Source organism: Telmatherina bonti, assembly GCF_933228915.1.
Source record: "Telmatherina bonti genome assembly, chromosome: 17".
Taxonomy (NCBI): Eukaryota; Metazoa; Chordata; class Actinopteri; order Atheriniformes; family Telmatherinidae; genus Telmatherina; species Telmatherina bonti.
Genome location: NC_136615.1, coordinates 22,311,236 through 22,337,654, shown reverse-complemented (window position 1 = coordinate 22,337,654; position 26,419 = coordinate 22,311,236). Strand labels below are relative to the sequence as shown.

The window sequence follows — 26,419 nt, the reverse complement described above, 5'->3', positions numbered from 1 at the left end:
AATTAGTATCTCTAGTCCTGTAAGAATAATTTTAACTTAATATCTTTGAGTGGTAGAGAGTGGTTACTTCTTCCCTAACTTTGTAAAACAAGTCAGTCCTAGTCTATCTGAAGCATGTTTGATTCCATCTTGCTATTGCATTACTATTGTGACTTATTTTGAATTTTCTTCCTCTCTGTAAATGGCAGCAGTTATATTTATAGACAGAAACACTGTGCTGGAAGATCTTCTGTTTATTGTCCCACGCAGAAAATGATAATGTCCACCGTAGAAGGAAGCTGGTCAGAAGATGAGATGACGTTTGACTTATTTGAACCTTGAACTAGCTTTGCCTGACCTTTTTAAGTGTTTCCTCCCCAAGCTTTGTGCTTTTGTGTGAACTTATGAACAGAGATGCAGGAGAGATTCATTTTGTGTGCCCTAGTTTCCTGAACTGCATTAATTAGTGTTGAAAATTAACTCTGCAAGACTTGGCAGCCTTCTGAGAGCGTGAAGCCAATCAGCAAATGCATAGCACATCTTCCTATCTTTGTCTTAAAAAATCGGAGCCATTGAACCAACAGCATATAGTTGCCCAATTCTAAATGCGCTTTTTGTGATAATAATCGTTTCTTCTTTACATTATGCAGCTGTAGGTGTCGGTGTTGCTACAGCTGAGTTAAATTGCAGAACAAAAATGGGAAAGTGTTGAACAAATGTTGAACTACACAAAGTCAGAGTTGTTTTCTTGTTCTTCCACAGATGGTCATTTCACAGGGACCCCTCCAACATATGGTTACGACGCAGACCGAGCAGAGGAACAGCGGAGGCACCATGACATCCTGCCGTTCATCGATGACTCACCGTCGTCTTCTCCGCACCTCAGCTCCAAGAGCCGTAGCAGCCGGGACACTCTCTCCTCTGGCTCACTGGAGTCCTCCAAGTCGGTCAGTGAACCATCTCAGTATCTCATGTAGGATTAGAAAAATAGTCTTTGCTTTCAACTGTCATTTCAGCAGCCACATTTCCTCTTTTGTTTGTAAAAACCTATATGTTAACCGATATACAGAATTCATGCTGAAATTAGTCTACCCTGACAAATGGTGCCACCCCTTTTATATTCGACCTCATTGCAGACCAACCCAGAACTGGGCTAATCTATTCTTACAACAATCCCGCCCTGTCAAAGAGCCATCAATTGAGTGAAGGAATCTGATCAGATTTCAGTGTTAATAAAGAACCAGATCTGTTCCCTCTAAAACCCAGAAGCAGCCATTCACTAAAGTAACCAATTTGCCTGAAAGAATAAGTTTTTCTCATGGAAGGTATTATGTAGAATTACATATCACTCCCACCACTACATCTATGCATTCATCCTCTTCCCCCTCCTCCTTCACTTCCTTCTAGCTGTGAAGAGAAAACCAGTGATCTGTAACGTCAGATGCCTTTTAAAGATTATCAGGAATTAGTCATACACACAGCATCACAGTCAGCAGAGATGAACACAAGCATTTATACTTACACCTCTCACCTAGGCTTTGTTCTTTTATATCATTTCCAGCTGCAACACATTATTTTTTTTGCATCGTTTACTTTGTATTTACCCAACACAATGCAGAAATAGGGTAAGTTAGATTGTATTAGGCTAAAATGGGGAGTGTGTGCCAGTTAATCTGAGTGATGGCTTGAATGTGCCCGTAAATAATGTGCTCCTCGGACAACTGCATCTAACCTTTGACCTGTGAACTCTCACTGATTTCATTTATATGCATATATATGCTGTGTCTCCTCTAGCTGAGATTGCACAATCCATTTAATTTATATGGCGCTTCAAAGTTGGGAACCCGTTAGAATTTGGATACCCTACATCAAGGTGACTTACAACATTATTATAGTTCACACCTCTCCTATTAGAAGATAAAAAAGATCAGTTACACAAATTAAATAGAATTATGATTACTGGCAATTTATCCATCCTGTTCTTAATATCTTGTTTTGAAGTTGTTTTGATGGGGAAATCTGATGGCACAAGTAAAATGCTGCATCTCAGCACAATTACTTACCATTTGAAAAAAAAAATGGTGGCGATAGTTTCATGGTTTGGGCCTCTTTGCTTATTCTAAACCAGAACTACATAGTGGCATAAACATCTTAAGGACTAGATCACATGACAGTTATAGGGAAAAATGGTCATAAACAGAATCTCAACAGAGTCTTATTAAGAGAGACAGCAACAGCGAGTGCATCAGTTATTCTACAAAAGAATGTAAGAAAAAATCATGTTTCCTTTGAGGAAATCCAGCAACTTACTGGAGTTGCACCTCTTCTGTATGAAGATATGAGGATCAACTTTCTCCAGACTGATGAGTAGGATTGATCAATAGCTACTGCAGGCATTTAGTTGTGCTTATTGCAGCACAATGCGTTTCAAACTGATCCTGCGGACAAAGATCCACATACTTTTACCACTCACAAATATGTAATGTTTAACCATATTCAGCCAAAAGTTGGTTTTTTTTCCATTTGTTAGTCTGCTCTCTACTTCACCAGCTTTGGAGATTATCTGAATACACAGTCATGTTTAGAGGCAGAATCCCAAAACAAACCCAACACTGCATGCTTAGGTTTGGCAGAAGTGGGAGAGATGGTAGAGGCATCTCCTAGACGGTCTGTTAAATATATTATACAGCAGTATAGCAGTTATCTGCTGGCAAATTTCCCCAACTATCAGACAGGCTTTCAAGAACCAAAGTAATAATGAAGTTATACCATTGTCCTCAATTTGCCCTTTGACAAGTCTTCTTCAAACACCGCCTGTCTCCTTCTCTTATTGATGAATCAGAACCCAGACAAGCTGTGGTTGGCTCAGTGTAAGCTCATTGTTTTACTACGTCACTGTGATGAGTCACCATCAGCAATGCTACTGATTTAGTTTTTGACAGTGAGTCTTTTTTTTTTTTTTCCTTTCATAATCTGACTGCGTTGCGTTGGAGAAGGAAAAGATGGGAGCTTGCTGATCAGATATTAGCTACAGATGTGAGGATGGTTTTGTTCAGAGCCATAGCCTATCAAGGACAACCAGAGGTCAAGATGAGATGAGATGAGATGAATTAGTTGTAGAATAGGCATGCCGCAATGGTTCTCACATAGCGGTGCTGCAGATTATGGTTCATCCTTTCAATCCAATGTGTATGCTCTAAGCAGCAAGGTCTTCATTGTTATCACACCCTGCATCTTCGTTTCACAACCCGATGAGTGAGGTCAATGTTTTTCTTCCTGCTCAGTCAGCATTAAATGATCAACATGAGAAATTTAATCACACTGCATGATTTAGCTTTGCGCACATCAGATCCAGTAAGGAAAAAAGACACCAGCTTTGTGTCTGGGGAGCAAATTTAACTGAAGTTCAAGCAACCGAAAGTAATACTTCATTTAAAATAAAAACCCATTGTTTCCGTGTACCAGCGGATAATTCTGAGACGGCTCTATTACCCAGCAGACGTGCAGATAGAAGGGAATCACATTAGGCGTTTTAGAAAAAGACGACTGCAGAAGAGGATGATAAACAGATTAGAAAATGAAAAATGAAAACTGAAAAGTGTGGAACAGAGCAAGCATTGCCATTCACTTATCTCCTCCCCAACCTGAGCCTTTATAATTTACACTCCACGAGAAAGCCAGGCAGAGAAACGAAGAGTAATGCAGTTGCTTTTCTCAGAAACAATCTCAGCTATTTGTTTCCAGTTGCCAAGTAGACTCTTTTTCTGCTGATCTGTCTGTTTTTCCTCTGAAATGTGTCCATCCAGAAACCAATATGAAGCAAAGCGCTCCTGCTTAGATGTGGATGAACTCAAAGGTTTTAAGTGAGGCTTGTAATGTGGCATATTGGCGATTATTGACTGGGCATAATTATATTGGCACACATATCTAATATACACCAGAATGGTAGAACATGTTATTGACTTTTCTTTTATTACAAATATGCAGTGGGAACCCAGAGATGGGCTCATTAGTAGCCATGGTGATGAATAAAATATGATATGTCTGGAAGTGTGGGTACTTCCTTGGGGAGTCGTCTGGAATCTGAAAGGATTTACAAACACTGTATGTCTCTCTTCAGTTCCCTCCTTCTAGACGTTTAATGTAGAACCACATGTATGTGACTGGCAGACATATTCTGTAAAGCTAATGCCTCATTGTAGTCCAACAAGGATTTTCATTTATGTTTCATCATTTAAAAAATTGCCAGAGCTCCTGCTGCCTTGGGCTCTCCATTTTTAGGGCTGTGGGTGCAAAAGTGCAATAATAAATCTTAGATGCGTTGCTCATTTACTTAGGAAACCCTTTAATGTGCAGTATCAATTTGCAGAGATAAACGTTTGTTGTTGTGTTAAATGTGCAAGTGTCCAAACAAAATGAATAATTCAAGCATTTTTCTGGGGAAAGTGACTTACTGTGCAGATCCCTACGCAGCAGTGTGTGATGCTTAACATACATCTGTCAGTTGCTCCTTTATTCTCCGAGTTACAAGGCCAAAAAGAAAGAAAGAACCAATGAATAAAGTTGAAACATTTTCCAGCACAGCAATACCAGTTCAGGTTCAGGAAACCAAATCATGTTAATGAACTAAGTTGCATTGATTAAACACTTAATGGATAAGATGAATGAGGAGAAAATCGTTTTAATTAGTTAATGTGTTACGATTTTTCAAGCAACGTTTCTTCTAGTTTCTCATTTAAAAATATCTGCTTATTGATTTATGGATGCAGATATCATGTTGTTTATCTTTTTTTATAGTTGTACATGGTTTGTAGTGGACATTATCAATGCAAACAAACCAGTAGCTAAATCAAAAATGACCTGATGTTTAATTAAATCACATCCTTTTCATGACAACCTCACTGATTTAGACTGTATGCAAAAACTGATTTTAAAAAAAAAGAAGGAAAAAAAATAGTATTTCATACCTGTGTTTCATTCTTAGTGTTTGCCGTACTGTAGATGATGCCATCCAGTTGGTTTACTTTGAAATGAGGATGGGGTAGGGTTAATAAGATTAATTCTTCTTCCTACTTCAATTTTCTTTTCTTTTCTTTTTTACATGAAATGTACTACACTGGTTGTGTAGTAGTTGTTGTAACTCAGGAGTATATTTTCTGTTGTTTTTTTGGATTTGCCAATATATTATTGAAAAGAAAAGAGAATAAAACATGTTGAAATGAAATGAAAAGAGCAATCTGCTAGAACTCCTGCATTTTGCTACCTTATGCAGGTCATGATACTCATGAGGTGTTTGATAATCTTCTAGGCTGGAATAGCCACCAGCCTCATCATTTCAATGAAGGTATCTACACCCACATACATTGAAGAGCCCTTACATCTATGTGCTCAGAATTTACATGTACATTCAGCTCACAAGTAGTACTTGGTACACAAACTTGAATTTTGCTAATGGTACACAGTCGTATGAAAGCTGGTAGTTTCGCACTCAGACGAATACAGATAACCTCAACAACTGGGAAGACAGGAGCAGTTGGTTGCAGAGGTTTAGTTTATTCTAGTGTTATAAGAGAAGATTTATTTTGTTTTTAGTAAAGCTAAATAAAATCTAAGATTATCATTCAAAAAAATTAAAGCAAAGTTATTATAACACCTCTCATCAGACTGAGCCGTCACTGCACCAATACCTAAATGTGCCCCCTTCATGTGACCCGTTTTGACCTTTTAAGCCCTTTCACATCTGGAATATATTCAATTACATTGTATGTGCCAGTGTTTGTATGTGCTGCCAATAAAATGTGTACAACACAACAAGGCAGTTTGTCCTCTGACTTGTTATACCCTTGTTTTCCTCTTCCTACTTTATTCTCTTAGCTGGTCAGTGTATTTCGCGTCTTGTTGCATTTTGTTTGCTTTACTTTAAGTCTTGTTTCACTTTTCCATCTTATCTATGCTTTTGTTTGTTTATATCACTTCTCATTCTTCCTGTCTTTTTTCCCTCCTCAAAACCTCCAGCACCGAATGTTTCCACATCCCAGCTTGGGCTGGTGTGTGTATGTCTATCATGCATGCACATATTTATACCCCAACTCCATTTTTCTGCCATGGGAGACCCTGCCTGTTTGATTCATTTCTAAATTTGTGGTTAAACAACAGAGCCCGAGGAGTTTTCTCTCTTTATTTTCTTCTCTCTGTTGTCTGTGCTCCTCAGTGGGCTTTGCCTTAGCCGTGGGGAATGGGAAAGTTACCAGAGATGATTTTAACGTGCATTTGTTACATAGAGAAACCCTTCAAGTGTTTTGTGTTTAGCTTTTAACAAAGAACCCTCAGTTTCAGAATTATACGTTTTCTATTTGGCCATCTGATAAAAATGAAACCTTTTTTATGACTCACAAAATAGCTCATGTTCACTTCAGCATGAAAACAGAAGAAAATAATAAATTTAGACCAGATGAACCCCATGTAGACTCTGAGGTTAAAGCGCACTGAAATGTCTATTGTGGAGCTATGTTACTGGATTACTGAAGCTCAATGTGTCTTCCACAGACTGAATGTGACCCAGAAAAAGGTTTGGAGATGAGGAAGTGGGTCCTGTCTGGGATCTTGTCGACAGAGGAAACATACCTCAGTCACCTGGAGGCTTTGCTGCTGGTGAGAAAACTCCTACATTGCACACTATATATCCATAATGACCAGTGTTATCTGATTCCCAAATTCAATGTAAAGCTATTGCTTTTATATTCGCATTTGCAGATGCATCTGAAAAGTAAGAGTAAATTGTGGTAACGCAATAAAGGGGCGTAATTTTCTACTGTCTATTTTTTTACACGTGATAATGAAAGTAATGGAAAACCATAAAAATAAAAAAGCAGAGCAAAATAATGATTTTAGTGACTTCAGTCAGTCTTGTTCAGTGGAGTTCAGCTCTGTCTGCAAAGGCAGTAATTCATAGATCTGCCAGATTTATTTAAAATGTCGGGAATGTCGAATCCAGTGGATGAAAACAGTGTTGTTTTTAACAGCTGACTCCACCTAGTTAAAGATGATAACCCATCCCTCTCAGGGAAATACAAGGATACCGAAACTATGCCAGCAAAGTACCTTTCTGCAGGTCACCTCACATTCATGGTGCACACCACACATGCAGTTGCCTACTTTTTAGAAAAATATGGTAAAGCCGGATATGATATTCTGTCTTTCCTGTAATTCTCATCATTCATTTGGTGCTGTTCATCAGTTTTCGGCCCTGTTTCAAATGATTTCTTTTCATGAATCGAAGTTATTCCCTTTTACCTGTTAAAGATGGCTAGTTCAGCAGTTAACCCCCTTTCAACATTATATCCAGCTGCTACTATCTTGGTACGATAATAAACTAAAATGAGTCATTTAAACATTTGTTGTACCATGTGATGTATCTGTGTAAAATCATTTGGACGTATTTTTAATGAACTAGGATGAGCAGTGAAGCATCTGAACACCTGTGACTGGTTTTATTTGTTCCTTTCAGCCCATGAAGCCTCTGAAAGCTGCTGCTACAACATCACAGCCGGTGCTCACCGTGGCCCAGATCGAAACTATTTTCTTCAAAGTGCCTGAGCTCTACGAGATCCATAAGGATTTCTACGACGGCCTTTTTCCCCGTGTCCAGCAGTGGAGCCACCACCAGAGAGTCGGAGACCTCTTCCAGAAACTCGTAAGGCTTTTTACCTACATGGACAACCAAAATTGGATCTAACTGTTTGCACTTTTAGGATGTGTGCGCTCATGACAGCAGCTACGTCCCTGGGTGTAACAGGCTGACATTACCCCTAATTAAAGTGACAGCGCGGGACACCAGAAAAGGTTGACAGTGCTTCAGAGGACAATCAAGGTTTAACTACAACATTATGGTTTATGGATGCGCACCCAAAGCAAACAAACAGAGCTGGAGCGGTATTATTCAGAGTAATGTCGTTTCTTTAGTTAGAAGGCTTTCAGAGACATAAATCCCTCAACTAAATTGGATAAACTGATATAAAGTAGATTTGTGGTGATGGTCCTCTTTGTCATTTTAAAATTAGACAAATCAAATCTGCACCTTCCCTTTCTTTCTATTTCTGTTCTCTTCCCACCCCACAGCGGTTTCTGCGAAGGATGTTGGGGCCAAAACGTACAGTACACTGGTTCTATTTAATCATTTTCACAGTGGGTCAATTAACTCACAATGAATCATTTGTTAATTCTCTCAGAAATCCCGCTCCTCTCCTACTGGTGTGGCCCTTTGCTTCTCTCCTTCTTAGACTCACTTATGCTTGAACACACACATGCATGTACATGCACGTGCACACTAACACACACACACACATATAGAGGGAGGTGCAGGCCTTCTTCACAATGCCCCCTTTCTGCCTCAGGCAGCTGAGGCCATGGCAGCACTGTGTGCTTTGTGTCTCGAAGAAGCTGCTATAAATAGGAGCCTCTTTCTCTCACAGAAACACACATACACACACATTCTTATTAGTTTATCTCATGAGTTTCCCCCTTGGGCTGCAGATAAGAAATTAGGATTTATTATATATCTTTTGCTGTCAAGTAGGTGCATGTGAAAATCCAATTTGGATCAAATTTTGGTAATAATCAAATTAATAGACAGTTTGACCGCTCCATGTTTTATCCCTTCCTTTTGTTTGCATCCAACAAAAATGGCCCAAAATCAGCCCGAAGAAAAGATGAAATGATTTGTTTCTGATGACAGTAGTTATGAATTATATTAAAAGTAGAATTATTGTTGACTCGAAGAGGAGTTAAGGAATAATGCTGCCTATTTGGTCTGTAAATTGTAAAAGATCTACACAGTGTCCATTTGTGGGCCCTGAGTATGTAAAAAGCAAGATTGAATTAAGTTAATATCTGGTAAAATGGGGCATCAAGAAAAGGAGGAAGAATTTTTCCAACATAGAATCTTGAACTGGAAAATGAGATAAATATTTCTTTAGACTGGTGCCAGTCTGAATATTTATGCTAGTTCAACCATTATGTCAGAAAGATAAAGACTGCTTTTTTTTTTTTTTTTTTTTTTTTTTTTTTACTGCCTTTGGACTTCTTTATCAACCTCGACAATCTGGAGTCTGCAGTCACTGTGTTTGTCACTCTTCCTCCTTGATGTGTTCACAAAAGTGTTTTTACTGTACACACACACACACACACCTACATGTGCTCACACTCAAAATGGTTTCTACCTCATTCCCTCTTTCTCTCCAAAAAGCAGTTAAACAAGTCAGGGGGAGAAGAAGCTAAGCCTACAAAAAGGAGAATAAAGAAGTGCGGGTAAAAAATGCTACATTATACCCACTCTATTTAAATGAGGAGGAGATTAGATGGGAATAGAGGAGGTGATGCTCACAGCCCGTCAGCATTTGTGGGGGTAGGGATGTCTGAGAGAGGATGGAAGCCGACATGGCAAGTAGATTTAGACTGCTGCAACTCTGATAGAGCTGTCTCACCATGACTCCGAAATCTGCAAGGGCTTAGGAATCATGAAACATCAGCGCATGTGGATGGTGAGAAGCGGAGAACAGAGAAAGAGGCAAAGCGTCGGTGACAGGTTGTGAGTGTGACTGTCAGAGAAAAGCGTCTGAAGACTGAAAATAGGGTTGTGATTCTGCTCCTAAACGCCGGCTTCTTACATGGAAGAAAAGGGAGGGTTTTGAACTGGAAAAGCAGACAGGCTAACAGAGAAACTGCCTTTGAGCGTGTTCTTCATAGATGGAGCCCCAAAAATAAATCAGCATCCCCATAATGCATCATGCAGGCTGGTGTTGGCATCAACCTCAAAGTGGCACTATATAGTCTCACAGAGCGTCTAGCATGCTACCTGCTTCGTTTAGCTGTTAATGAAGTCTTTCTGTCAGGATAACTATAAACCGAACAGTACTTCATCTGTTTTCAAGAAATGATCTTGAGGCTGTTGAGCATCCTTACAACCCTGGCTGGATTCAGCCATTTTTTTTATTTTTTATATAATAACTAGTTTGTTATAAACCTGTTTGCATAATGTTGTTTTCTGCTTTGGATTACACACCTACTCTCACACAGTGCAAATCCTGAGCTGAGAAAATCGAAGCACTTTTATTTTTGTCAATGGAAGCCGTTTTCTGCCATGACGGTGTATCGTAGCCGCCGCTTGGTAAGCTGCTGTGCCGTTCCGAGTCAATCTGTGGATGTTGCCGGCAGACATGTGGGCTCAGTTCCCTCCGCAGTCAAACTGTCACGCTCTGAATGGCCTCCGCTGTGGTGCAGATTGTGTGGCCCAGGGCAGGACACGGGATTGCAGGATTAGGAAAGCAGCATTACTTCACACTTTCCTCCTTTTTTTTTTCCACTCCTCCTTCTAGAGTCAAATATATGTGCACAACGCATCATTTTTGGGGCAGTTTAATGCCTGAAATTCTACAGTTCAGGACTGATTTCAGTCCTTTTGTTGGGTGTGCTGTTAAAACTGTGTATAGCTTTTGCTTGCACAAAGCGAGTCACACATGAATGCATTGTAAATACCATCGATAACAAAATAAGTGCTAACAATGTTTAGAAAACTTGTGACTATACATTCCTGCTAGAATTTGTTGTCCCACACCACGTGAAAGCAAAGAGCATGTGGTCATGCCTACAGAAAAAAAAACAGAAGTGAAAAAGGTTGAACAGACTTAAAGATGTCGCAGTGGTTAAGAATAACATTTTAAACTCTAAGTGAAATTAGTGTGTTTTGGCTAAGTCCAAAGTGTGTGCCCTACGGGTTTTACTGTTAAAGCAGCACTATTAATCTACCGGTGCGTCGCTGTGACCTCTCTGGGAGCATATAGAGCACGGCACTCGTACGCTATAGCAGCATAGTGTCACCATCCACTCCAAGGTGTGAAGACCCCAAGAGGATTCAGCAAATTAGCCTGCTGATGTATAAGGAAGAAAGGGCAAAGTCTCTGCTCTCAAAGCGTGGTAGGACAGTGTGCGCGTGTGTGATGGATGTTTCAAGCCACCAAATTAAAAGAAGAGCCCAAAAATAAAAAAAAGTGCAGCGGACAGAATTTATACAAAATGTGGCCATGAGTCTCCTTTCTGCAGGCTTTCTCAGTGGTTCATTTACACTTTAGAACAGGAGTGCAGTGAAGCAATTTGGAGGGAAAAAAAAGGTACATTTATTTGTATCAGAGCTCTTTGTGGTTACAACGGTTGTTCTTTTAGTTCACTCCCTATCTCATGCAACCAGCATGACTCTCTCTTCCCTGTGCCGCCTTCACATATGACTTTTCTCTACCTGATTGTCGGTATTATCTGCGCTCATGCCTCACATTTAATTTTCTTACGATAAAAACAGAAACACAACTGATAATGTTGCAGCACAAAAAAGATGTCTGACAGCCTCAGAGCAGCAGTGAGTTTCCCTGACCAGCTGAAGAGGGGGGGGGGGTTGCATGAAACGTCAGCAAAGCTCTTGTATTATTATTATTATCGATTTCCGTGTTGCAGAGAAATGTTGCAATGCAACTAGAGGGCGAATAACACAGACAACACATGCAGTATATTCTAGGTTTTTATCAAGTTTTGACTGGGATTGTTCACTCTTTGCAAATCTTAAACAATGAACATGATTTGTCATGATTTGGTTCTTGAATCATCTTGCCATCGTTTCTGTTAGGGATGATATTTTGAAGACTTTGTTTAGTGACAGACTGGGTGCACTCTGTTTCTGTTATTCTTTCAGATAAAGTTGTGGAAAAAAAAATTTTTTTTCTAACAGTCTATCTAATTGGACTCCTCGTTTCTGGTTGGAACTGATACAGATGATGTCCAGAAGTATGAATGAGATCATATATCTGATGATAAGCCTGACTGGCTCTTTAAAATCCATGCTGACATGTGGCAACATGATGAGATTTTTTCAAATAAAAAAATTAGATGATTACTAGATATTATATATATTTTTTATAAGTGTGTGTGTGTGTGTGTGGCTCTCTGATATTCCCACAGAACCCATCTCTGCTGCTCCACTGTACTCTTTCCTCCGGCAGCTTTTGTTCAGGAGAATTGATTGTCCTTTTGTTCGCCGCTGAGATGGATCACAGTGCTGGCAAGCAGCGTTTACTGGAGTTTTGTTCAGCCATCTAGCTTCCTTAAAGTGCTTTCATAGCCTGTGTTACACTAGTCATTAATTACTCAGCCCAAAACAGTGCAGGTCTTGCTAGTTGCTATGACAATGAGCTGCAAGGGCCACCGTAGTTAAACATTGTTGTTATCCATCTTTTTCATTTGCTGTTTGTTTCATTCGATTGTTTGCAAGTGATGCACGTTTTCTCAGATGCTAATACAATCGCTTGTCTTAGGTATATATATATATATATATATATATATATATATATATATATATATATATATATATATATATATATATATATATATATATATGAGGATTTTACATCTTGCTGTTACATATTGGCACTTTTGTAATAGAAGTGTGTATTTTTTGTTTAAAGTTCATTTACATTACTGTTGCTAGACTGAAATGAACTCTGATATGCACTACATGTCAACATTAAACTATAGACCTTCTAATCCATTTGATTTTTCTTGTTCTCCACCAGGCTAGCCAGCTGGGAGTTTACCGAGCATTCCTGGATAACTATGAGCTGGCGATAGAAACAGCAGAGAAATGCTGCCAGGCCAACACACAGTTTGCTGAAATCTCAGAGGTAAGACAAAGACGGAGGAGTTCTGCTTTTACTAATACGCTTTGATTGTTATTTGGTGGTTTCTCTCTCACTTACTACGTTTACATGGGAGTTTTAAATCCTGTTTAATCCTGAAAAAAAGTAAATTCCGCTTTAAACTGATGAAAAATGACCATGTAAACACTTCATTCCTGGTGCAAATTTTAAGTGGCTTGCGACTAAACCAGCTACTTACTTAAATTTGTTAGTGACTGGTTTATTTGCATTTTGATCCCGAACTATTTAATTGCTCTGTCATGTAAACCTTAATTCCGCTCTAAGTTAATTCCGGTCGTTCTGCGCATGCTCTTTACCTTGTCCTGTCCCGGTGACAAGGGTTGTTTCATAATCCCCGGCTGCAGCCTGGATAATGGGGAGGGCCTGGATATTGGGTGGAGTTGGATGTTAAATGAGCATGGCTAGGGTTAGGGTCAGGTTAGCTTTAATCCAATCAAAATGTCGAGGGGGCGGGGTTGGACATCTAGCCCCATCCAATATCCAGCCCTGCCTCATTATCCAGTCTACAGCCAAAACCCTCTCGGTTGTTTTGCCACCCGTGTTCGTAGGTCTATTTTCCTTCTCCTTCTCAGTTGCTGAAAAAAAGTTAAGTAATATGCTCGTGTTGAGCTGGTACTTCAAAATTAGAATAAATATAGTGACAAAACTGGTCCTTATTATGTAGTTTTTACAAGTTACCACTGAAAAGACGAGAAGCAGGGAGCCAACTTTGTTTATTTTCGGTAGACATCATACATCACATGCACCCTCTGTCCAAACAGAACCCTTTCCAACCTGCCGCGGTAGCTACTCACTTAATCTACTTATGCTTCTTCACTTAATTTCTTAAGAGGAATTAAGTGAGGACGTTTTTCATGTAATTGTTCATTCGGAATAATTATTTTTATGTAAACTTGTAGGAGAATATGTTAATTCCGAATTATGTAATTCGGAATTATTAATTCCAAATTAAAAAACATCATGTAACCATAGCCATTGTCAGACCTGTGCTTAACAAAGGGACCTAAATTGAAGGGTAAACAAGTGTTGCATCTATTTCTTTCTTTGCAAAGAAAACCAATATCTGATATGCTAGTTTAGGAAAGGGTACAGTTTCACACACATCCTAATTCAATTTATTTGATTGAATTAAAGCAAAAATTAAAAGTGGACACAGACAATAAGCATAAATAGCCAACAAATGTATTTTTAAAGATCTACTAGCGAAACACTTGCACACCTTGGCATGATATGCTCTGAGTCCTGAAAACAGGGGTGGCCAGCTCCGGTCCTAGACAGCCACATTTCTGCAAGTGTTGGCAGTTTCCCTGCTGCAACACATCTGACGGACCCTAAACAGGATTTGGAGAGATACATCTGGATCAATTGATTCAACCGCTGTTCACTGAAGCCTAATTAGAAATGGTTTCCATTGGTTGGTAGCTGTTGAAAATTCTTTTTTTTTTTTTTTTGGGAAGAAAAAAGGGAAAAAAGGCTGAGGTATGCCAAATGACCAAAAAACTGGACTGAAGATTACTAGCAGATCATATAGAGTGGTGAATCCTCTTCAAGGTCTTGACCTCAACATTATTGGCCAGAGAATGGAACAAGAAGAAGCCAAAATCCAACAAAGACCTTTGGATAGTCCGTTTAGTACTTTGGAGAACTATTACTGAAAAAATATGGAAGGAAGGCTTGAAATAAAGATGATTATAGAAAATAGTAAAAGTTAAGCTCATTAGACTTGTGCAAATTGTATTTCTACTTGTGTTTGCACGTGTTCTAATAAATAGCTGAACCCTTTATTATTTCCCTGTAGAAATGAGGGTTAGATCAAAACTTTTGCACAGAATTCAAATCAAATCAAACTTTATTTATAAAGCACTTTTCCAACAATAAAAAGTAACACTAAGTGCTTTTTTTTTTTACACATTATTAAACCTCTATAAATAATAATCCATCAGCACCACCTTTTCACACACTCAAATGTACACACACATAACACCCATTTCCAACCCTCATCTTTATCATCACGCATACAACTAGTTATATGTTACTGAGCACAGAGGAGCCCAGTAAGGGTTGTGTATCTAATCATAAAATATGAAAGAAATAGATTAGCCATCCTTAGATATTTAAGGAAACAGGACAAAAGAAAAAATTTGGCAGATTCAATTCAATTCAACTTTATTTGTATAGCGCCACTTCACAACAATGTTGTCACAGGGCACTTTAAATGCATGAATCAACATACACATCATTTCGAGCCAATTCATACATATCCTATATTAGAAACCAACTGATTGCATCAAGTCATGACTTCGATCTGATCCCCCATCCCGAGCATGCATGCGGCAACAGTGGGAAGGAAAAAACTCCCCTTTAACAGGAAGAAAACCTTCAGCAGAAAGGCTCAGGGAGGGCAGCCATCTGCCTCAACTGGTTGGGGTGGAGACGACAGGAAAGACAGAACAAGATGTACAATTGCACTTAATCAGGAAGACCTGCGGAAAAAAGGAGAAATAAATTAGAGACGGCAATATTGGCATATATTTATACATTACAGGTACTTCTCAGTGCATCAGGTAACATCCCCATTGCTACATGAGTAAAGGTTGGGTAGACTACCGATAACTATAAGAGCAAAGAGCATAACCTGGATAGTTGGGTCCCATACATGCAGACTCCAACTCAGGAGATGCTCATATTCTAACTATAAGAATCATGGAAAAGGGAGGTTTTCAGCTCGATCTTGAAGGTGTGGAGGGAGTCTGCCTCCCGAACCCACGGTGGGAGCTGGTTCCATCAGAGAGGAGCCTGATAGCTAATTGATGATGTGCTTCCAGCTTTACACACTGATGTCATTTTTATTACAATAGTCATGTGCTGACTCATCACCAACACAGAGGACAATCTCTCTGCAGAGTGATTTTTCATGTGTTAATCCGAAAAAAAACTGTTTCTCAGAGGTGTTGAAAAGTCAGGAAAAGTTACAAGTGCTTTGCAGTTTCGTTCCTGATCTGCTGTACTGCAAAACACACTCTCATTATTCACCCACGCAGCCATTTTCATGCCTTTAAATTAAAACGTTGTGCTGAATATTTCTATACAAATACACCCAGAAGCAATTTAGTGTGTGAACCCATGCGGCTATTATTATTTTGCTTCATCTCACCCTCAGCCCTCACCTTCATCGCATACAGGCTTGTTATCAACGTGCATCTGTTTCCCACATTTACAACTGCTTCATTTATTTTAATGCTGGGCAAACCATGTAAAAGCATTCATGGTCCGACTGCAAGTGTAGTTTAGAAAATCTGTTATAATAAAAACAACCTGGTTAAGCTTTAAATGGGATTTATGTGTTTAATCGGCAGCTGCATTCATAACATTTTTGAACTGCTTCATATTCATTATAAATGTTGAAAAGTAAAGCTATGAACTGTATTTTTATTAGCTTTTGGAAACCGGAATGAAGATCATGTCCTACTGTGTATGTCACGCAGTTTGGTTGCCAAACCCTGGAGCTCCTTTTTTTATCAAGCGTGTGAAACTACCTGATATAAAAGTCTTCATCTATGTTTTATGAGGCCTGCCAGTCAGCATTGAGGTTGGTATCTATGTGCCGGATGGGGAATTCATCATGAAGGGTTGTTAATGGGTCTAAGTAATGATGCATGACTGAGCCATCTGAGTATGATGGAGAGGAGCAAACCTGCTGAGGAGGGCATAATTAATCTGAAAGTGGGTGACCTCAGAGCGATGGCAAATATGATAACCTCACCATGACTTCATGTTGCCTAACCATGCTGAGCTGGTTTTTAAACATCTCTTTAAACAATTTTTTTAACCGAGCTCTTTCTTATCAGAACCTGAAGGTGCGGAGCCCTAAAGACTGTAAGGAGACAGCTAAGAACTCTCTAGAAGGTGAGTCATGACGGTCATGTTACACTTAGTTTACTTTAAATATCACATGCATTTGAATGTGTACATATCACATATGATATTAATCCAGTGAAATGAAGGATTCAGTGTCGTTTCTGTCATGTTTCATCCGCAGCTTTGCTGTATAAACCAGTGGACAGAGTGACTCGCAGCACATTGGTGTTACATGTAAGTGAGAAAGAGTGAAGGTCCAGAAAAGATCTTCCTGCACTGCTGCACTCAGTGTTTTCTGAACCTGATCAAAGTTTCTACATTACTTTACAAAGCCTTAATGTCAAGATTTCCCTGTGGAGTTATTTATGTCGTTACTGTGATGAGACTGTGACAATTGCCTCCAACTAAACTTAATAAACTTGAGTCAAACGGCAAAAAGCCACTGTGCATGTCTGTTTAGCAGATGGCTATTATCGACACAGGGAGGATGGAATAGGATAATTGTATGTGTACATAAACATTTTCACTTTGGCAGCTCAACTTTACTTTGTGTGTTGTCAGGACTTACTCAAACACACCCCCACCGGTCATCCGGACCACGTCCTCCTCCAGGACGCCTTGCGGATCTCCCAGAACTTTCTGTCCAGCATCAACGAGGAGACGACATCCAGACGCCAATCTATGACGGTGAAGAAGGGAGAGGTGTGTGCTCAGAGTTTTATAAATTCACTTTCTGACCAAAGAGACAACTTTGATATGCCGAAACTGTCAGATTGAGGAAGATTGAGACAATGGCTGAATTTTCAGACATCAGCATGGCTAATCCGAAGCAATTTAATGAAAAGCCACAAAAAGAAATTTGAGTCAGGATTGTTTTTTATTTGATTGACAGTTTGCAGTAAATAAACCAGGTCAGATGGAGGGGGCGGTATGCTACACTGCTTGTGGTTGTGATTCAGCAGGAGAGGTAGTTATTTTGAGAATTAATAAAATTTATCTCGCTTAATAGTCTCGCCTAACTTCCAGGGCTGAGAGTTGTTCACAGAAACTTTTAATTCAGAACAACCAAAAATAAAGTATACTTTGTGTGAAACTGCCGCAGTTTAGAAGAGCAGAGTTTTTTTGTTTTGTTTTTTTTTCCCATATGTATATACAACACACTTCCACAGAACATCTTCATTTTTGCAATTTCAGTCTAAGTTTACAAAGTTGACTCCATTTCTCTGAATGTGCATCAAGTCATTTCGTCGTATAAAAAATAAAAGCTGCCTTATGTGAGCATGAAGTCGGTTCCAATGCACTCTTCCAGAAGACAGGAAAACTCATTTCTTTAACAGCTTTTATTAAAAAGTAGCAAAAATATTCAACTTTATTTGTATAGCACCACAAGCCAATTTATACATATTCTATAATAGAAACCAACTTATTGCATCGAGTCATGACTTTGATCCGATTCCCCATAATATTTGAAAAACACAAAACCAAAAGTACATTCAGGTCTTTGTGTGTTCATTTGTTACGCATTTTGAAAAAAACAAGGAGACCTGCTAAAGCTGTTATGAAAGTCTTGCTTAACGGAGGGTTTTAGCTGCTCAACAGTCTAAATCTCCTTTGTTGGTTCTTCTCCATAATACACCAAATGTTTTCAGTGGATTGTAAGCCTGGCTTGCAAACAGGATTCAGATATTTCGACAACAGAGTCACGCTATTGTGAGTCGGACTTGCTTCATCTGTAGCCCCGTTGTGTGTTATAAACTGTGTCTTCACAAAGGTGTAAGGAAGCCATGCTTTGTGCTCTTGAGCATCTCATTATCATTATGGCTGCTGGCTTTTTAGCTTTATGCTGATAATGAGCAGAAAGGTCTTCCTTCTCTTTGCCTGGAGGACTCAGTGTTCGTGATTTCCCAAAGAAATGTTCCATTTTAATTCCACTTCACCTCAGTCCATCTGACTATTGAGTCCAGAGAAAATAGTACTGTTTCTGGGTCTTGCTTATGTATGTTTTACTATTTGCTTTATCCAGACTTTAATAGTGCAGTAACCCCCTCTCCATCTTTACTTCTGAAAGACTCTCTGGGATGCCCTTTGACCTGCCGCTGCTGATTAACCTAATTAGTTTTGAAATTTTCCACTACATGTTTTATTAAACATCACCCAATATCAGCCTTTTGTTGTCCCCATTTCTTTGTTTTCAAAGCATTCAGTTTAAAAAAAAAAAAAAAAAAAAAAAAAAAACATTACTTGCAAATTATTCTACTTCATCTTTAATATTTCACATAACATCCCAACTTTTTCAAAAACAAGCTTTTCCATTTCTCATCACTTCCTTTCCCGTGAACGATGATGTCATAAACCTACCCTCCAAATGACTTTGAAGTCACAGCCAGATGAGTGTTCAGGAGCCACCAATCTGCAGCCTAAAGCAGAGCCCATGTCCTTATATGGTCATACCAGGGTTGCCTAGATGAGAGTGATGCTGTGTGTTTGCTCTGTGTCTCTACATCCCTCCATCTACTCCCCCCTTTCAATAGCCCAACCCCACCATGCACCCCCCCCCCCCCCCCCCCTCCCCCCCCCAACCGACACCCCACCCACCCTACTGCCTCTCTCATCCCTGGAGATGACTTAATGCGCATGAATGGCTGCATCTTGATTGATAGCTTACGTGACACTGCCTTCCACAGTGCCGTGTAATGAGCAACCAGTCCACTCTGACTGACAGATTCCAAGTTAATTATTCATAAATGGTGGGTGGGAGGAGGTGAATCAAAAAAGCTCCTCCCCCTGCTCACAGGGGGGTCATTACTACACCTTTTCCACGTTGACACTTCCCAGCTTTCTGTTCCATATGCTCTCTGAACATACATACACACACACACACTGCCTCTATTATCCCTGCAGGCCATAGTTTCCATCTCAGTTAGTCCAGACCTCCACACCAGTCATCAAATATTTATTATGGATACATGAAAGAAGCACTTGGAAATCAATGGAACTCATTATATTTTACCTCACCAAAGACAGACGCCATATTTTTGCTGTTGTTGTTTTTGTTTTGTTATAACTGTAAGAGTGTGTATGTTTGTGTCTGTTTTTTATCAAATGAGCTCCAACATTGACTGAAACACTGAAACAACCATTCATGCCATTATTTGGAAGATGAGGAGAAGACAAATGGTATCCGATAGTCCACACTTGTCCCTAACCCTTTATTTACTACACAAGGCTGTACGACATAGGGAACTCATTCTGTTGGCAATTCGGACACTGAGCTGGCCGTTTTCTCCTTGTTCTAGATCACGTGACTACTGCTGTCATCACGGCAACCACCATGCATCAATCCAAGTCCAATCCAAACTTGTGTGGAAACATTTTATTTTCTTATATATGTATGTTATTCTTTATTTGTTGCAGATTTATTCAACAAATGAGAATATAAAATAAATGATCTATAGGTTTATTTTTTTCTAAAACCTGCTTTGACGTTCGTGTCACTTGCGCCACTTTGAGCTCCTGCCCGCAATGCATTGTGGTCTATACTGACCTGTCTAGTGACTATTGATGCTCACTACTCTTTAAGATACATTGTTGGGAATTTTGAGCGTACTACTTTTTTCTCTCCAGACATTCGGACACCCATTGAAAATGACGTGACCACTAGAGAGGGCACTATGTATGGAATAGTGTGGACACTCGGACACCCTGCCAATGTCTTGAATCCAAGGAGGATGATAATTCTTATAAAGAAGACTGCTGACAGGGCTTGAATTTGAATTCAGTTCAGTGTTTCGTAATCATTTCCCAAATTTACTTTGTGATAGAGAGAGAAAAAAAAAAAGAATCAGTCCACATCACATGAGGTAAATCCGTACTTAGTGCCTATTTGTGATCTAACCTGAAGCATGCTGGGCTACAGAAGCCTGAATGGTCAGTGGAGGCATGCAGGAGCAGAGCAGCACAGGTGGCCCCCAGAGGCCCTGGCAAAGCTCCACAAAGGGGAGGGCACAAACAGAAACCGCTTAATTAAAATGCAAATGACAGCGCTCATGTCCTCGCTTTGCTTTGTTTGCCTTTGGGAAAGATACATCACCGATGTGAGTGTTGCTGGAAGAAAGATACACAATTTACACAATCCCAAAAAATCTGTGCAAAAACATGTAATAATGCACTGACAATGCATAGATTCAAAACCAACATATACACATACAAGTGTGCTGAGGTAGTCTGTGAAGCAGATATTCTAAAAATAAACTAAAGCCATTACTTGGACACAAGCTGTCAGCAAGGCCTTTCTGCGAGATGGTCAATATTTAATCTGTCTTCTGTTTCTTTCATGATGTGCCAGTCAGCTGTTATGAGAAACAGAAAGCCACGTTTCTCTCACTTGCTCATAAATATTATGAAAGTCTTCCATGCTGAGCCAGCTGCTTCGTCCTACATAGGGCAAAGCCTTACTTGGAATTTGTCTGCATTCGACCATAAAACAATCAACCTGAATTACACAAGAAAAAAATGATAATACCCCATTATTAATTTCTTCACTTTCCATGTAGATTTTGCATTAGTAGTTTAGCAGTTAAGGTGCTTTCTGAAACCAAATCCTTTCTAATCTGCTGCTGCATTCAGTATGTGGATCCACTGTAAGAAATTGCAGCCTACTGGTGTTAATAAATACAAGGTGTTTAATGGCGGAAACTGTATTGTTTGCCTGTGCATATCAGTGCTGGTTTCCCAACATGAAGAAATTACAATCATTGTTATGTATATGAAAAGAAGTTGTTCTGTACACTCTTGTTTCTGTATTAGTATGGTCTACAAAACGAAAAAGCTATCATACAAAAACAAAGATCTTTTTTCTCTTTTATTGAAACAAAGAAGGAGCAAATCCTGTGCTAGCCCTGGAGAAGTGATTGTTTTGTCATTTTTTATTGGTAAACGTCTCCTCTGGTCACATTGTAGGGCATGCAAAACACTCTCATATGATTCTGAGAGTTCTTTTCCTGAAAACCTATGAATACTTGTCACTTCACAAGTGTAAATTCTCTACATTGCGTATGCCGACTGTTGGACCAGGATTGGCTCTCTCACTTTTTCTGATCTCAGAAATCAACCCCCAACAAAAATGCACATCTTTAAGTCAGATTATTGGCAAGCTCAGAAGAGATGAGAAAAAAAAAAAAAAAAACAAGTGATGGAAAAAAAGACAAACTGATTTTTCATCTGGATAACTTGAAATGGTGAAAGACATTTTGTAGCTCATCAACATAAGTTTAGTCAGCTGGGCTGAGCTTAGTTTCTTCAAGACTTGTCAAGAGTTTGTTTGGTTCTGATGGGGATGAAAATTTCCCTGAAGTTCTTGTGAAACCATTGATGTTGGAGAGTCTACAACTGTTGTTGAGCATTATGATTCACCCGAGGTCATTTTTAGTGACCATTTACTGTAGTTTCATTTGAGGCCCGGTGTGATTAAGTGCTGTTACTTTCCTGGCGGTACCTGAAAGGATGCTTTTGTAGGTGGGGTAGAGGTGAGATGTTAACATTTTGGATGTCTAAAAAAGTATTTTTCCTCAGTGAAGCAACACTATGTACCTTTCTGAGCTGAAAACTTGATGACCTTCAATATAGACATTCATGGAGCTGTAGTTCCCTTTCAGTTTCGTGGGACTGTGAAAACATACTTAACAACATTTTTTCCCACCCAGATGGTCACATTGAAGCTGGTTTTTGCTTCATGGCACCATGTTGCACGCCAGCATCTAAGATATCAACACACTGACCTTTTTGTACATGCACCATAGCTGGCTCTGCAAAAAACAAAACAAATAACCGAGACAGTAGAAGAAATGAGGAAAAGAAAGCTCTTTCTTTTTTTGGAAATTACTTTCCAAATGGATGTTTTATAAAAACTTTTCCTTAAAGACATTATAGATGTTACATGAGCTGTCCCATAAATGAGCATCATAACATCACATTCCAGCTGCCAATGACAAAACAAAAAAGTACAAATGATTGTATATATTGATAGAACAACCCTTCCTGATGAAAAAATGAGGTTAGAAGACGTTTGGAGGTGATTTTCTTATTGCCTTTCTTGCCTTTTAGAAAGACATACGATTTGTTTCATTGAAAATAAATTGTAACATTAGGACATCTCCTTGTTATAGTGAGGAAAAACATATATTTGCATGACTGTTATGATCAAAAGTATTTCTGGCGTAAAAATATAGACCTTGATGATATATTTTAAATAGGTTTTGATTTAAATATGGTTACTTTTTTTCATGGTGAGGTTGACATTTGCATGGAATTGCCCAGAGAGAAAGTGACAGAGCAAGAGACAAGACCAAAGTCATGATCAACTGGCTGGAAAGAGCTCAGAGAAGAGACAGGATGTAAAACAAATCCCAAATTAAGTGTCATAAAGTTGCATAAGAGTGCATAAATGTGCTAAAGTTTAGTGGTGCAGAAGGAGAGCTGGCTTTCTTGTGTCGAGCCATCCATTTGTTGAGTGGTTGTCTAGATTCCCCAGTAGTCGCTGCACACAACTACTGTATATTCACGATGTTGCTTTTTTGAGAATGTGGAGTTGGTTCCTAAGGATGAACTGGTTTCTGTCTGATGGTGTCACTAGATTTGAATCCCTACATTACACTAAATTCTTTATTTGTTCTTTAAAAGTGATTAAAGACATTGTTGTCCACGATACTGGCCAACTGAAAATGTGTGCCCTTACTCTCCATTCTTCCATTTTATACTGGTAAAATAAGATGGAGCTGTTTTGACGTCACAAACAGGCCATTCTCACATGAGAGAAACAACACAGTAACAACAGTAGTATTGAGTCAGAGTGAGATTCACATTAAACACTCAGTATGTCTTAGAACCAGATGAATGCATTCATCATGTTGATAGAGTATGTCTTCTTGTGAGTGGGCTCACAGATGTAGCCGACAACTGCCTGGCAGACAGAAAGCCATTCATCTGAAAGTTATGCATCACAAGATTTTGTCATCACATTTTTCATTTTGTAGCTATGAATAATCACGTCCCACAAATAAGAATAAGCTACTGTTTGGTCAATATTTCAGTGATCACAACTTTAATTTGAGGTCAGTGGATGTGCCTCATTTGCTGCTTTGGTGATTAGTCACATGGTTTGGTATCTGTGTACATGAGGAAGCATCTGTGTGACGTCTGGTCCACCAGGACCTCTTTTATCTATCTTTGGCTGCATCCTCTTCTCTCAGTTCTCGCAAAAACATCATAATATGAACCCTATTTCTCTGCTGCTCCTGTTTCCCTTCATATCTTAGTCATCCTTCCTCAACCCTCTCCACATTATCATTTACAAACATTTTAACTAAGTAACACAGAATCATCCTACTTTTGGCCAGAAGATGCCATAATCAGGTTTTGTAAGTGCATAATTTTTCTTTTATTAGCATCAAGTCAACTCCAGTGTTCTCTAGCGGTGACAGTAAGTGTGCGTTCATGATGTAGGAGGGAGGAGTGAGACGAGAGGTAGGGAAGTCACAAACATGATGACAAGGATGTGGTTGGTTGTGAATGCATATGATGTCATGCTTCGTGGCTCTGCTGTAGGCGGTGGAATGCACTGGTTTAGAGGCAGGGGGCTTGTATTGCTTCTGAAACAACATGGAAGTGGGTGGGAATGATCAGACATGAAGTCAGCGGGCACTATGGAGGAAAAAAATGCTTAAGTTTTCTTGTAACAGTTTTATGCCATTTTTCTTCATTGAATTTAGCAGAAAAGCATATCTATTGTTGTCCACTTACTGTGTTTTACTTAGTTTACTTTTGTTTTTTGCAAGAAATATTAGGTAGTTTCATTCAAGTTGGTGCTGGTAACGTAAAGATCCAAGAAAAACTTTGCAAAAGCTTGAATTTTTTTTTTTAAAAAAAGCTGAAATCAATCAGCGGTACTCTCTTCTTTTCTCAATAAACCCTTTGTTCTGGATTTTTTTTTTCATACCACATGTAAATCTGAGGTTATGAGCATGTAAAATTGAGCCATTTACTACTGAGTTGTGGTTTGACATTTTCCTGCTCTTTGCTTTGCTTTCAGTCGGCTAAGTTTCCTTCTTTAGAAAATGGCATTACTGCCCCCCTTTGGTAAATGGCGGTATTACACACCTCATTATGTAGTCTGACATCAGTGAACAAGTCCAGAGCTCAACACATCACTCATCCTTTTTCTTCACTACTCATTCTGGTGTCTGTGACCTCCGAATCGATGATTACAGCTTATTTTGAATACGGAAATGGAAATTAAATGTTGAAATCTGATGTGATGCAAGTCTGTTCACAGTTTTCAATCATTGTTTAGTAGATAATCAGTGAGTTAAGAGGACAATTCTGCCGCCTTTTTTTTTTTTTTTTTTTTTTTTTTTAAATCTCTTCCACTACCCTCTTTACTCTTTCCTACAATCTTATGCTAGTCAAAGAGAAATTTAGATATGCGCAGAGCAAAGGAGAGAAAAGTCTTTCAGAAGCAGTTTAAGCATGAAGGCTCTGCAAACTAATTGTGGCCTTTGTACAGAATAAACCAGCTTTGTTCTGCGGCTGTCTTAGAAATGGACTCGCTGGTGATATCATACAATACAAAGAACCCCTCCCTCCCCCCTTCCAAAGCTTTGTGACTCCTGACTCGATGTTGCCTCTTTCTGCCACAGAACCGACAACTATTGAGGGACAGCTTCATGGTGGAGTTGGTTGAAGGAGCCAGGAAGCTGCGGCACGTCTTCCTCTTCACTGATCTGCTGCTCTGCGCCAAACTAAAGAAACAGATTGGAGGGTAAAATGCATCTTTTTAAAATAATTTTATTATTATTGTGAACAGGTACAGCTCAATACAGAGACTGCAAACACAACAGAAGATATCCAAAATCTTATACTAATAAGTTATACAAACTAAATGTCATTGAACTTGGAAATACATGATATACAACACCATCATCATAAATAATACAGTTACATAATAAGTAGTAGTATTACTAATGTTAATGGACTGGTTCAGAAACTATAGTTCCTTAATAGGTAGAAACATTTCTTTAGGAGGCTCCAAAGTAATTGAAAAGTTGCGTATAAGTGTGTTGATTCTAAGTTCGACACACTCATTTTGCTGCTACTTTGACTCTGTCAAAGGAATCGAATCTTTGAGCTGTAAACACAAAACCAGTTCATCATCGCAGAAACGTTCAGTGTTTCTAGTAAACAGCATCTGACATTCTGAGAAAAAAACATTCACAGATAAGAATGACATTCGAAAACAGTACAAAGAAGGTAATTTAAAGTAAACAAGTTACTGCAATCATCTAAATATGTGGAGGCATTGTGATGAACCTGTTGTGTTTTTTATGCTGTACAGACTTCAGACAGCAATAACTATAAAAATTATTTAGAAGTATTGATAATTATAAATTAACCTCTTAATCTGAATACCTTCAATTAACCCTTTCATGTATAGTGGCCCCATAGTGGACACCTATTTACAAGCTTTTTTCTTACATATTCATGAATGAGGATAGTATTTTTGTAAATAAACCACTTCAGTGGATGCTTGTGAGTCATCCAATACATTTCCACTGAGAATAAATAAATGTGTGATATAATTGAATATAATGTAATTACACAAGTTTGCCTTTGTGATTTAATAGGAAAAGAAAATGATGCAGCTATATTTTATAGAAACTTTAGATCATATAATTATGATTATATAATACTTTATAAATATTTTATATACTGCATTAAAGTAAATCATAAATCACAATAAATTCTAAATATCTTAAATAAAAAAAATTATT

General features: G+C 38.8%; 1 protein-coding gene across 1 annotated transcript in view; it reads left to right on the top strand.

Annotated features, from left to right (window-relative positions):
- bcr (BCR activator of RhoGEF and GTPase) overlaps nucleotides 1–26,419 on the top strand; it is a gene marked incomplete at its 5' end in the record, with an annotated part of 78,425 nt that overhangs the window by 41,528 nt on the left and 10,478 nt on the right. Inside the window, 8 exons of the mRNA XM_079256247.1 lie at nucleotides 742–926; nucleotides 6,526–6,630; nucleotides 7,487–7,672; nucleotides 12,594–12,701; nucleotides 16,586–16,643; nucleotides 16,777–16,829; nucleotides 17,157–17,297; nucleotides 25,289–25,410. Of these exons, the coding sequence (XP_079112373.1) occupies nucleotides 742–926; nucleotides 6,526–6,630; nucleotides 7,487–7,672; nucleotides 12,594–12,701; nucleotides 16,586–16,643; nucleotides 16,777–16,829; nucleotides 17,157–17,297; nucleotides 25,289–25,410 (958 nt within the window). The remainder of the gene's footprint in view (nucleotides 1–741; nucleotides 927–6,525; nucleotides 6,631–7,486; nucleotides 7,673–12,593; nucleotides 12,702–16,585; nucleotides 16,644–16,776; nucleotides 16,830–17,156; nucleotides 17,298–25,288; nucleotides 25,411–26,419) is intronic.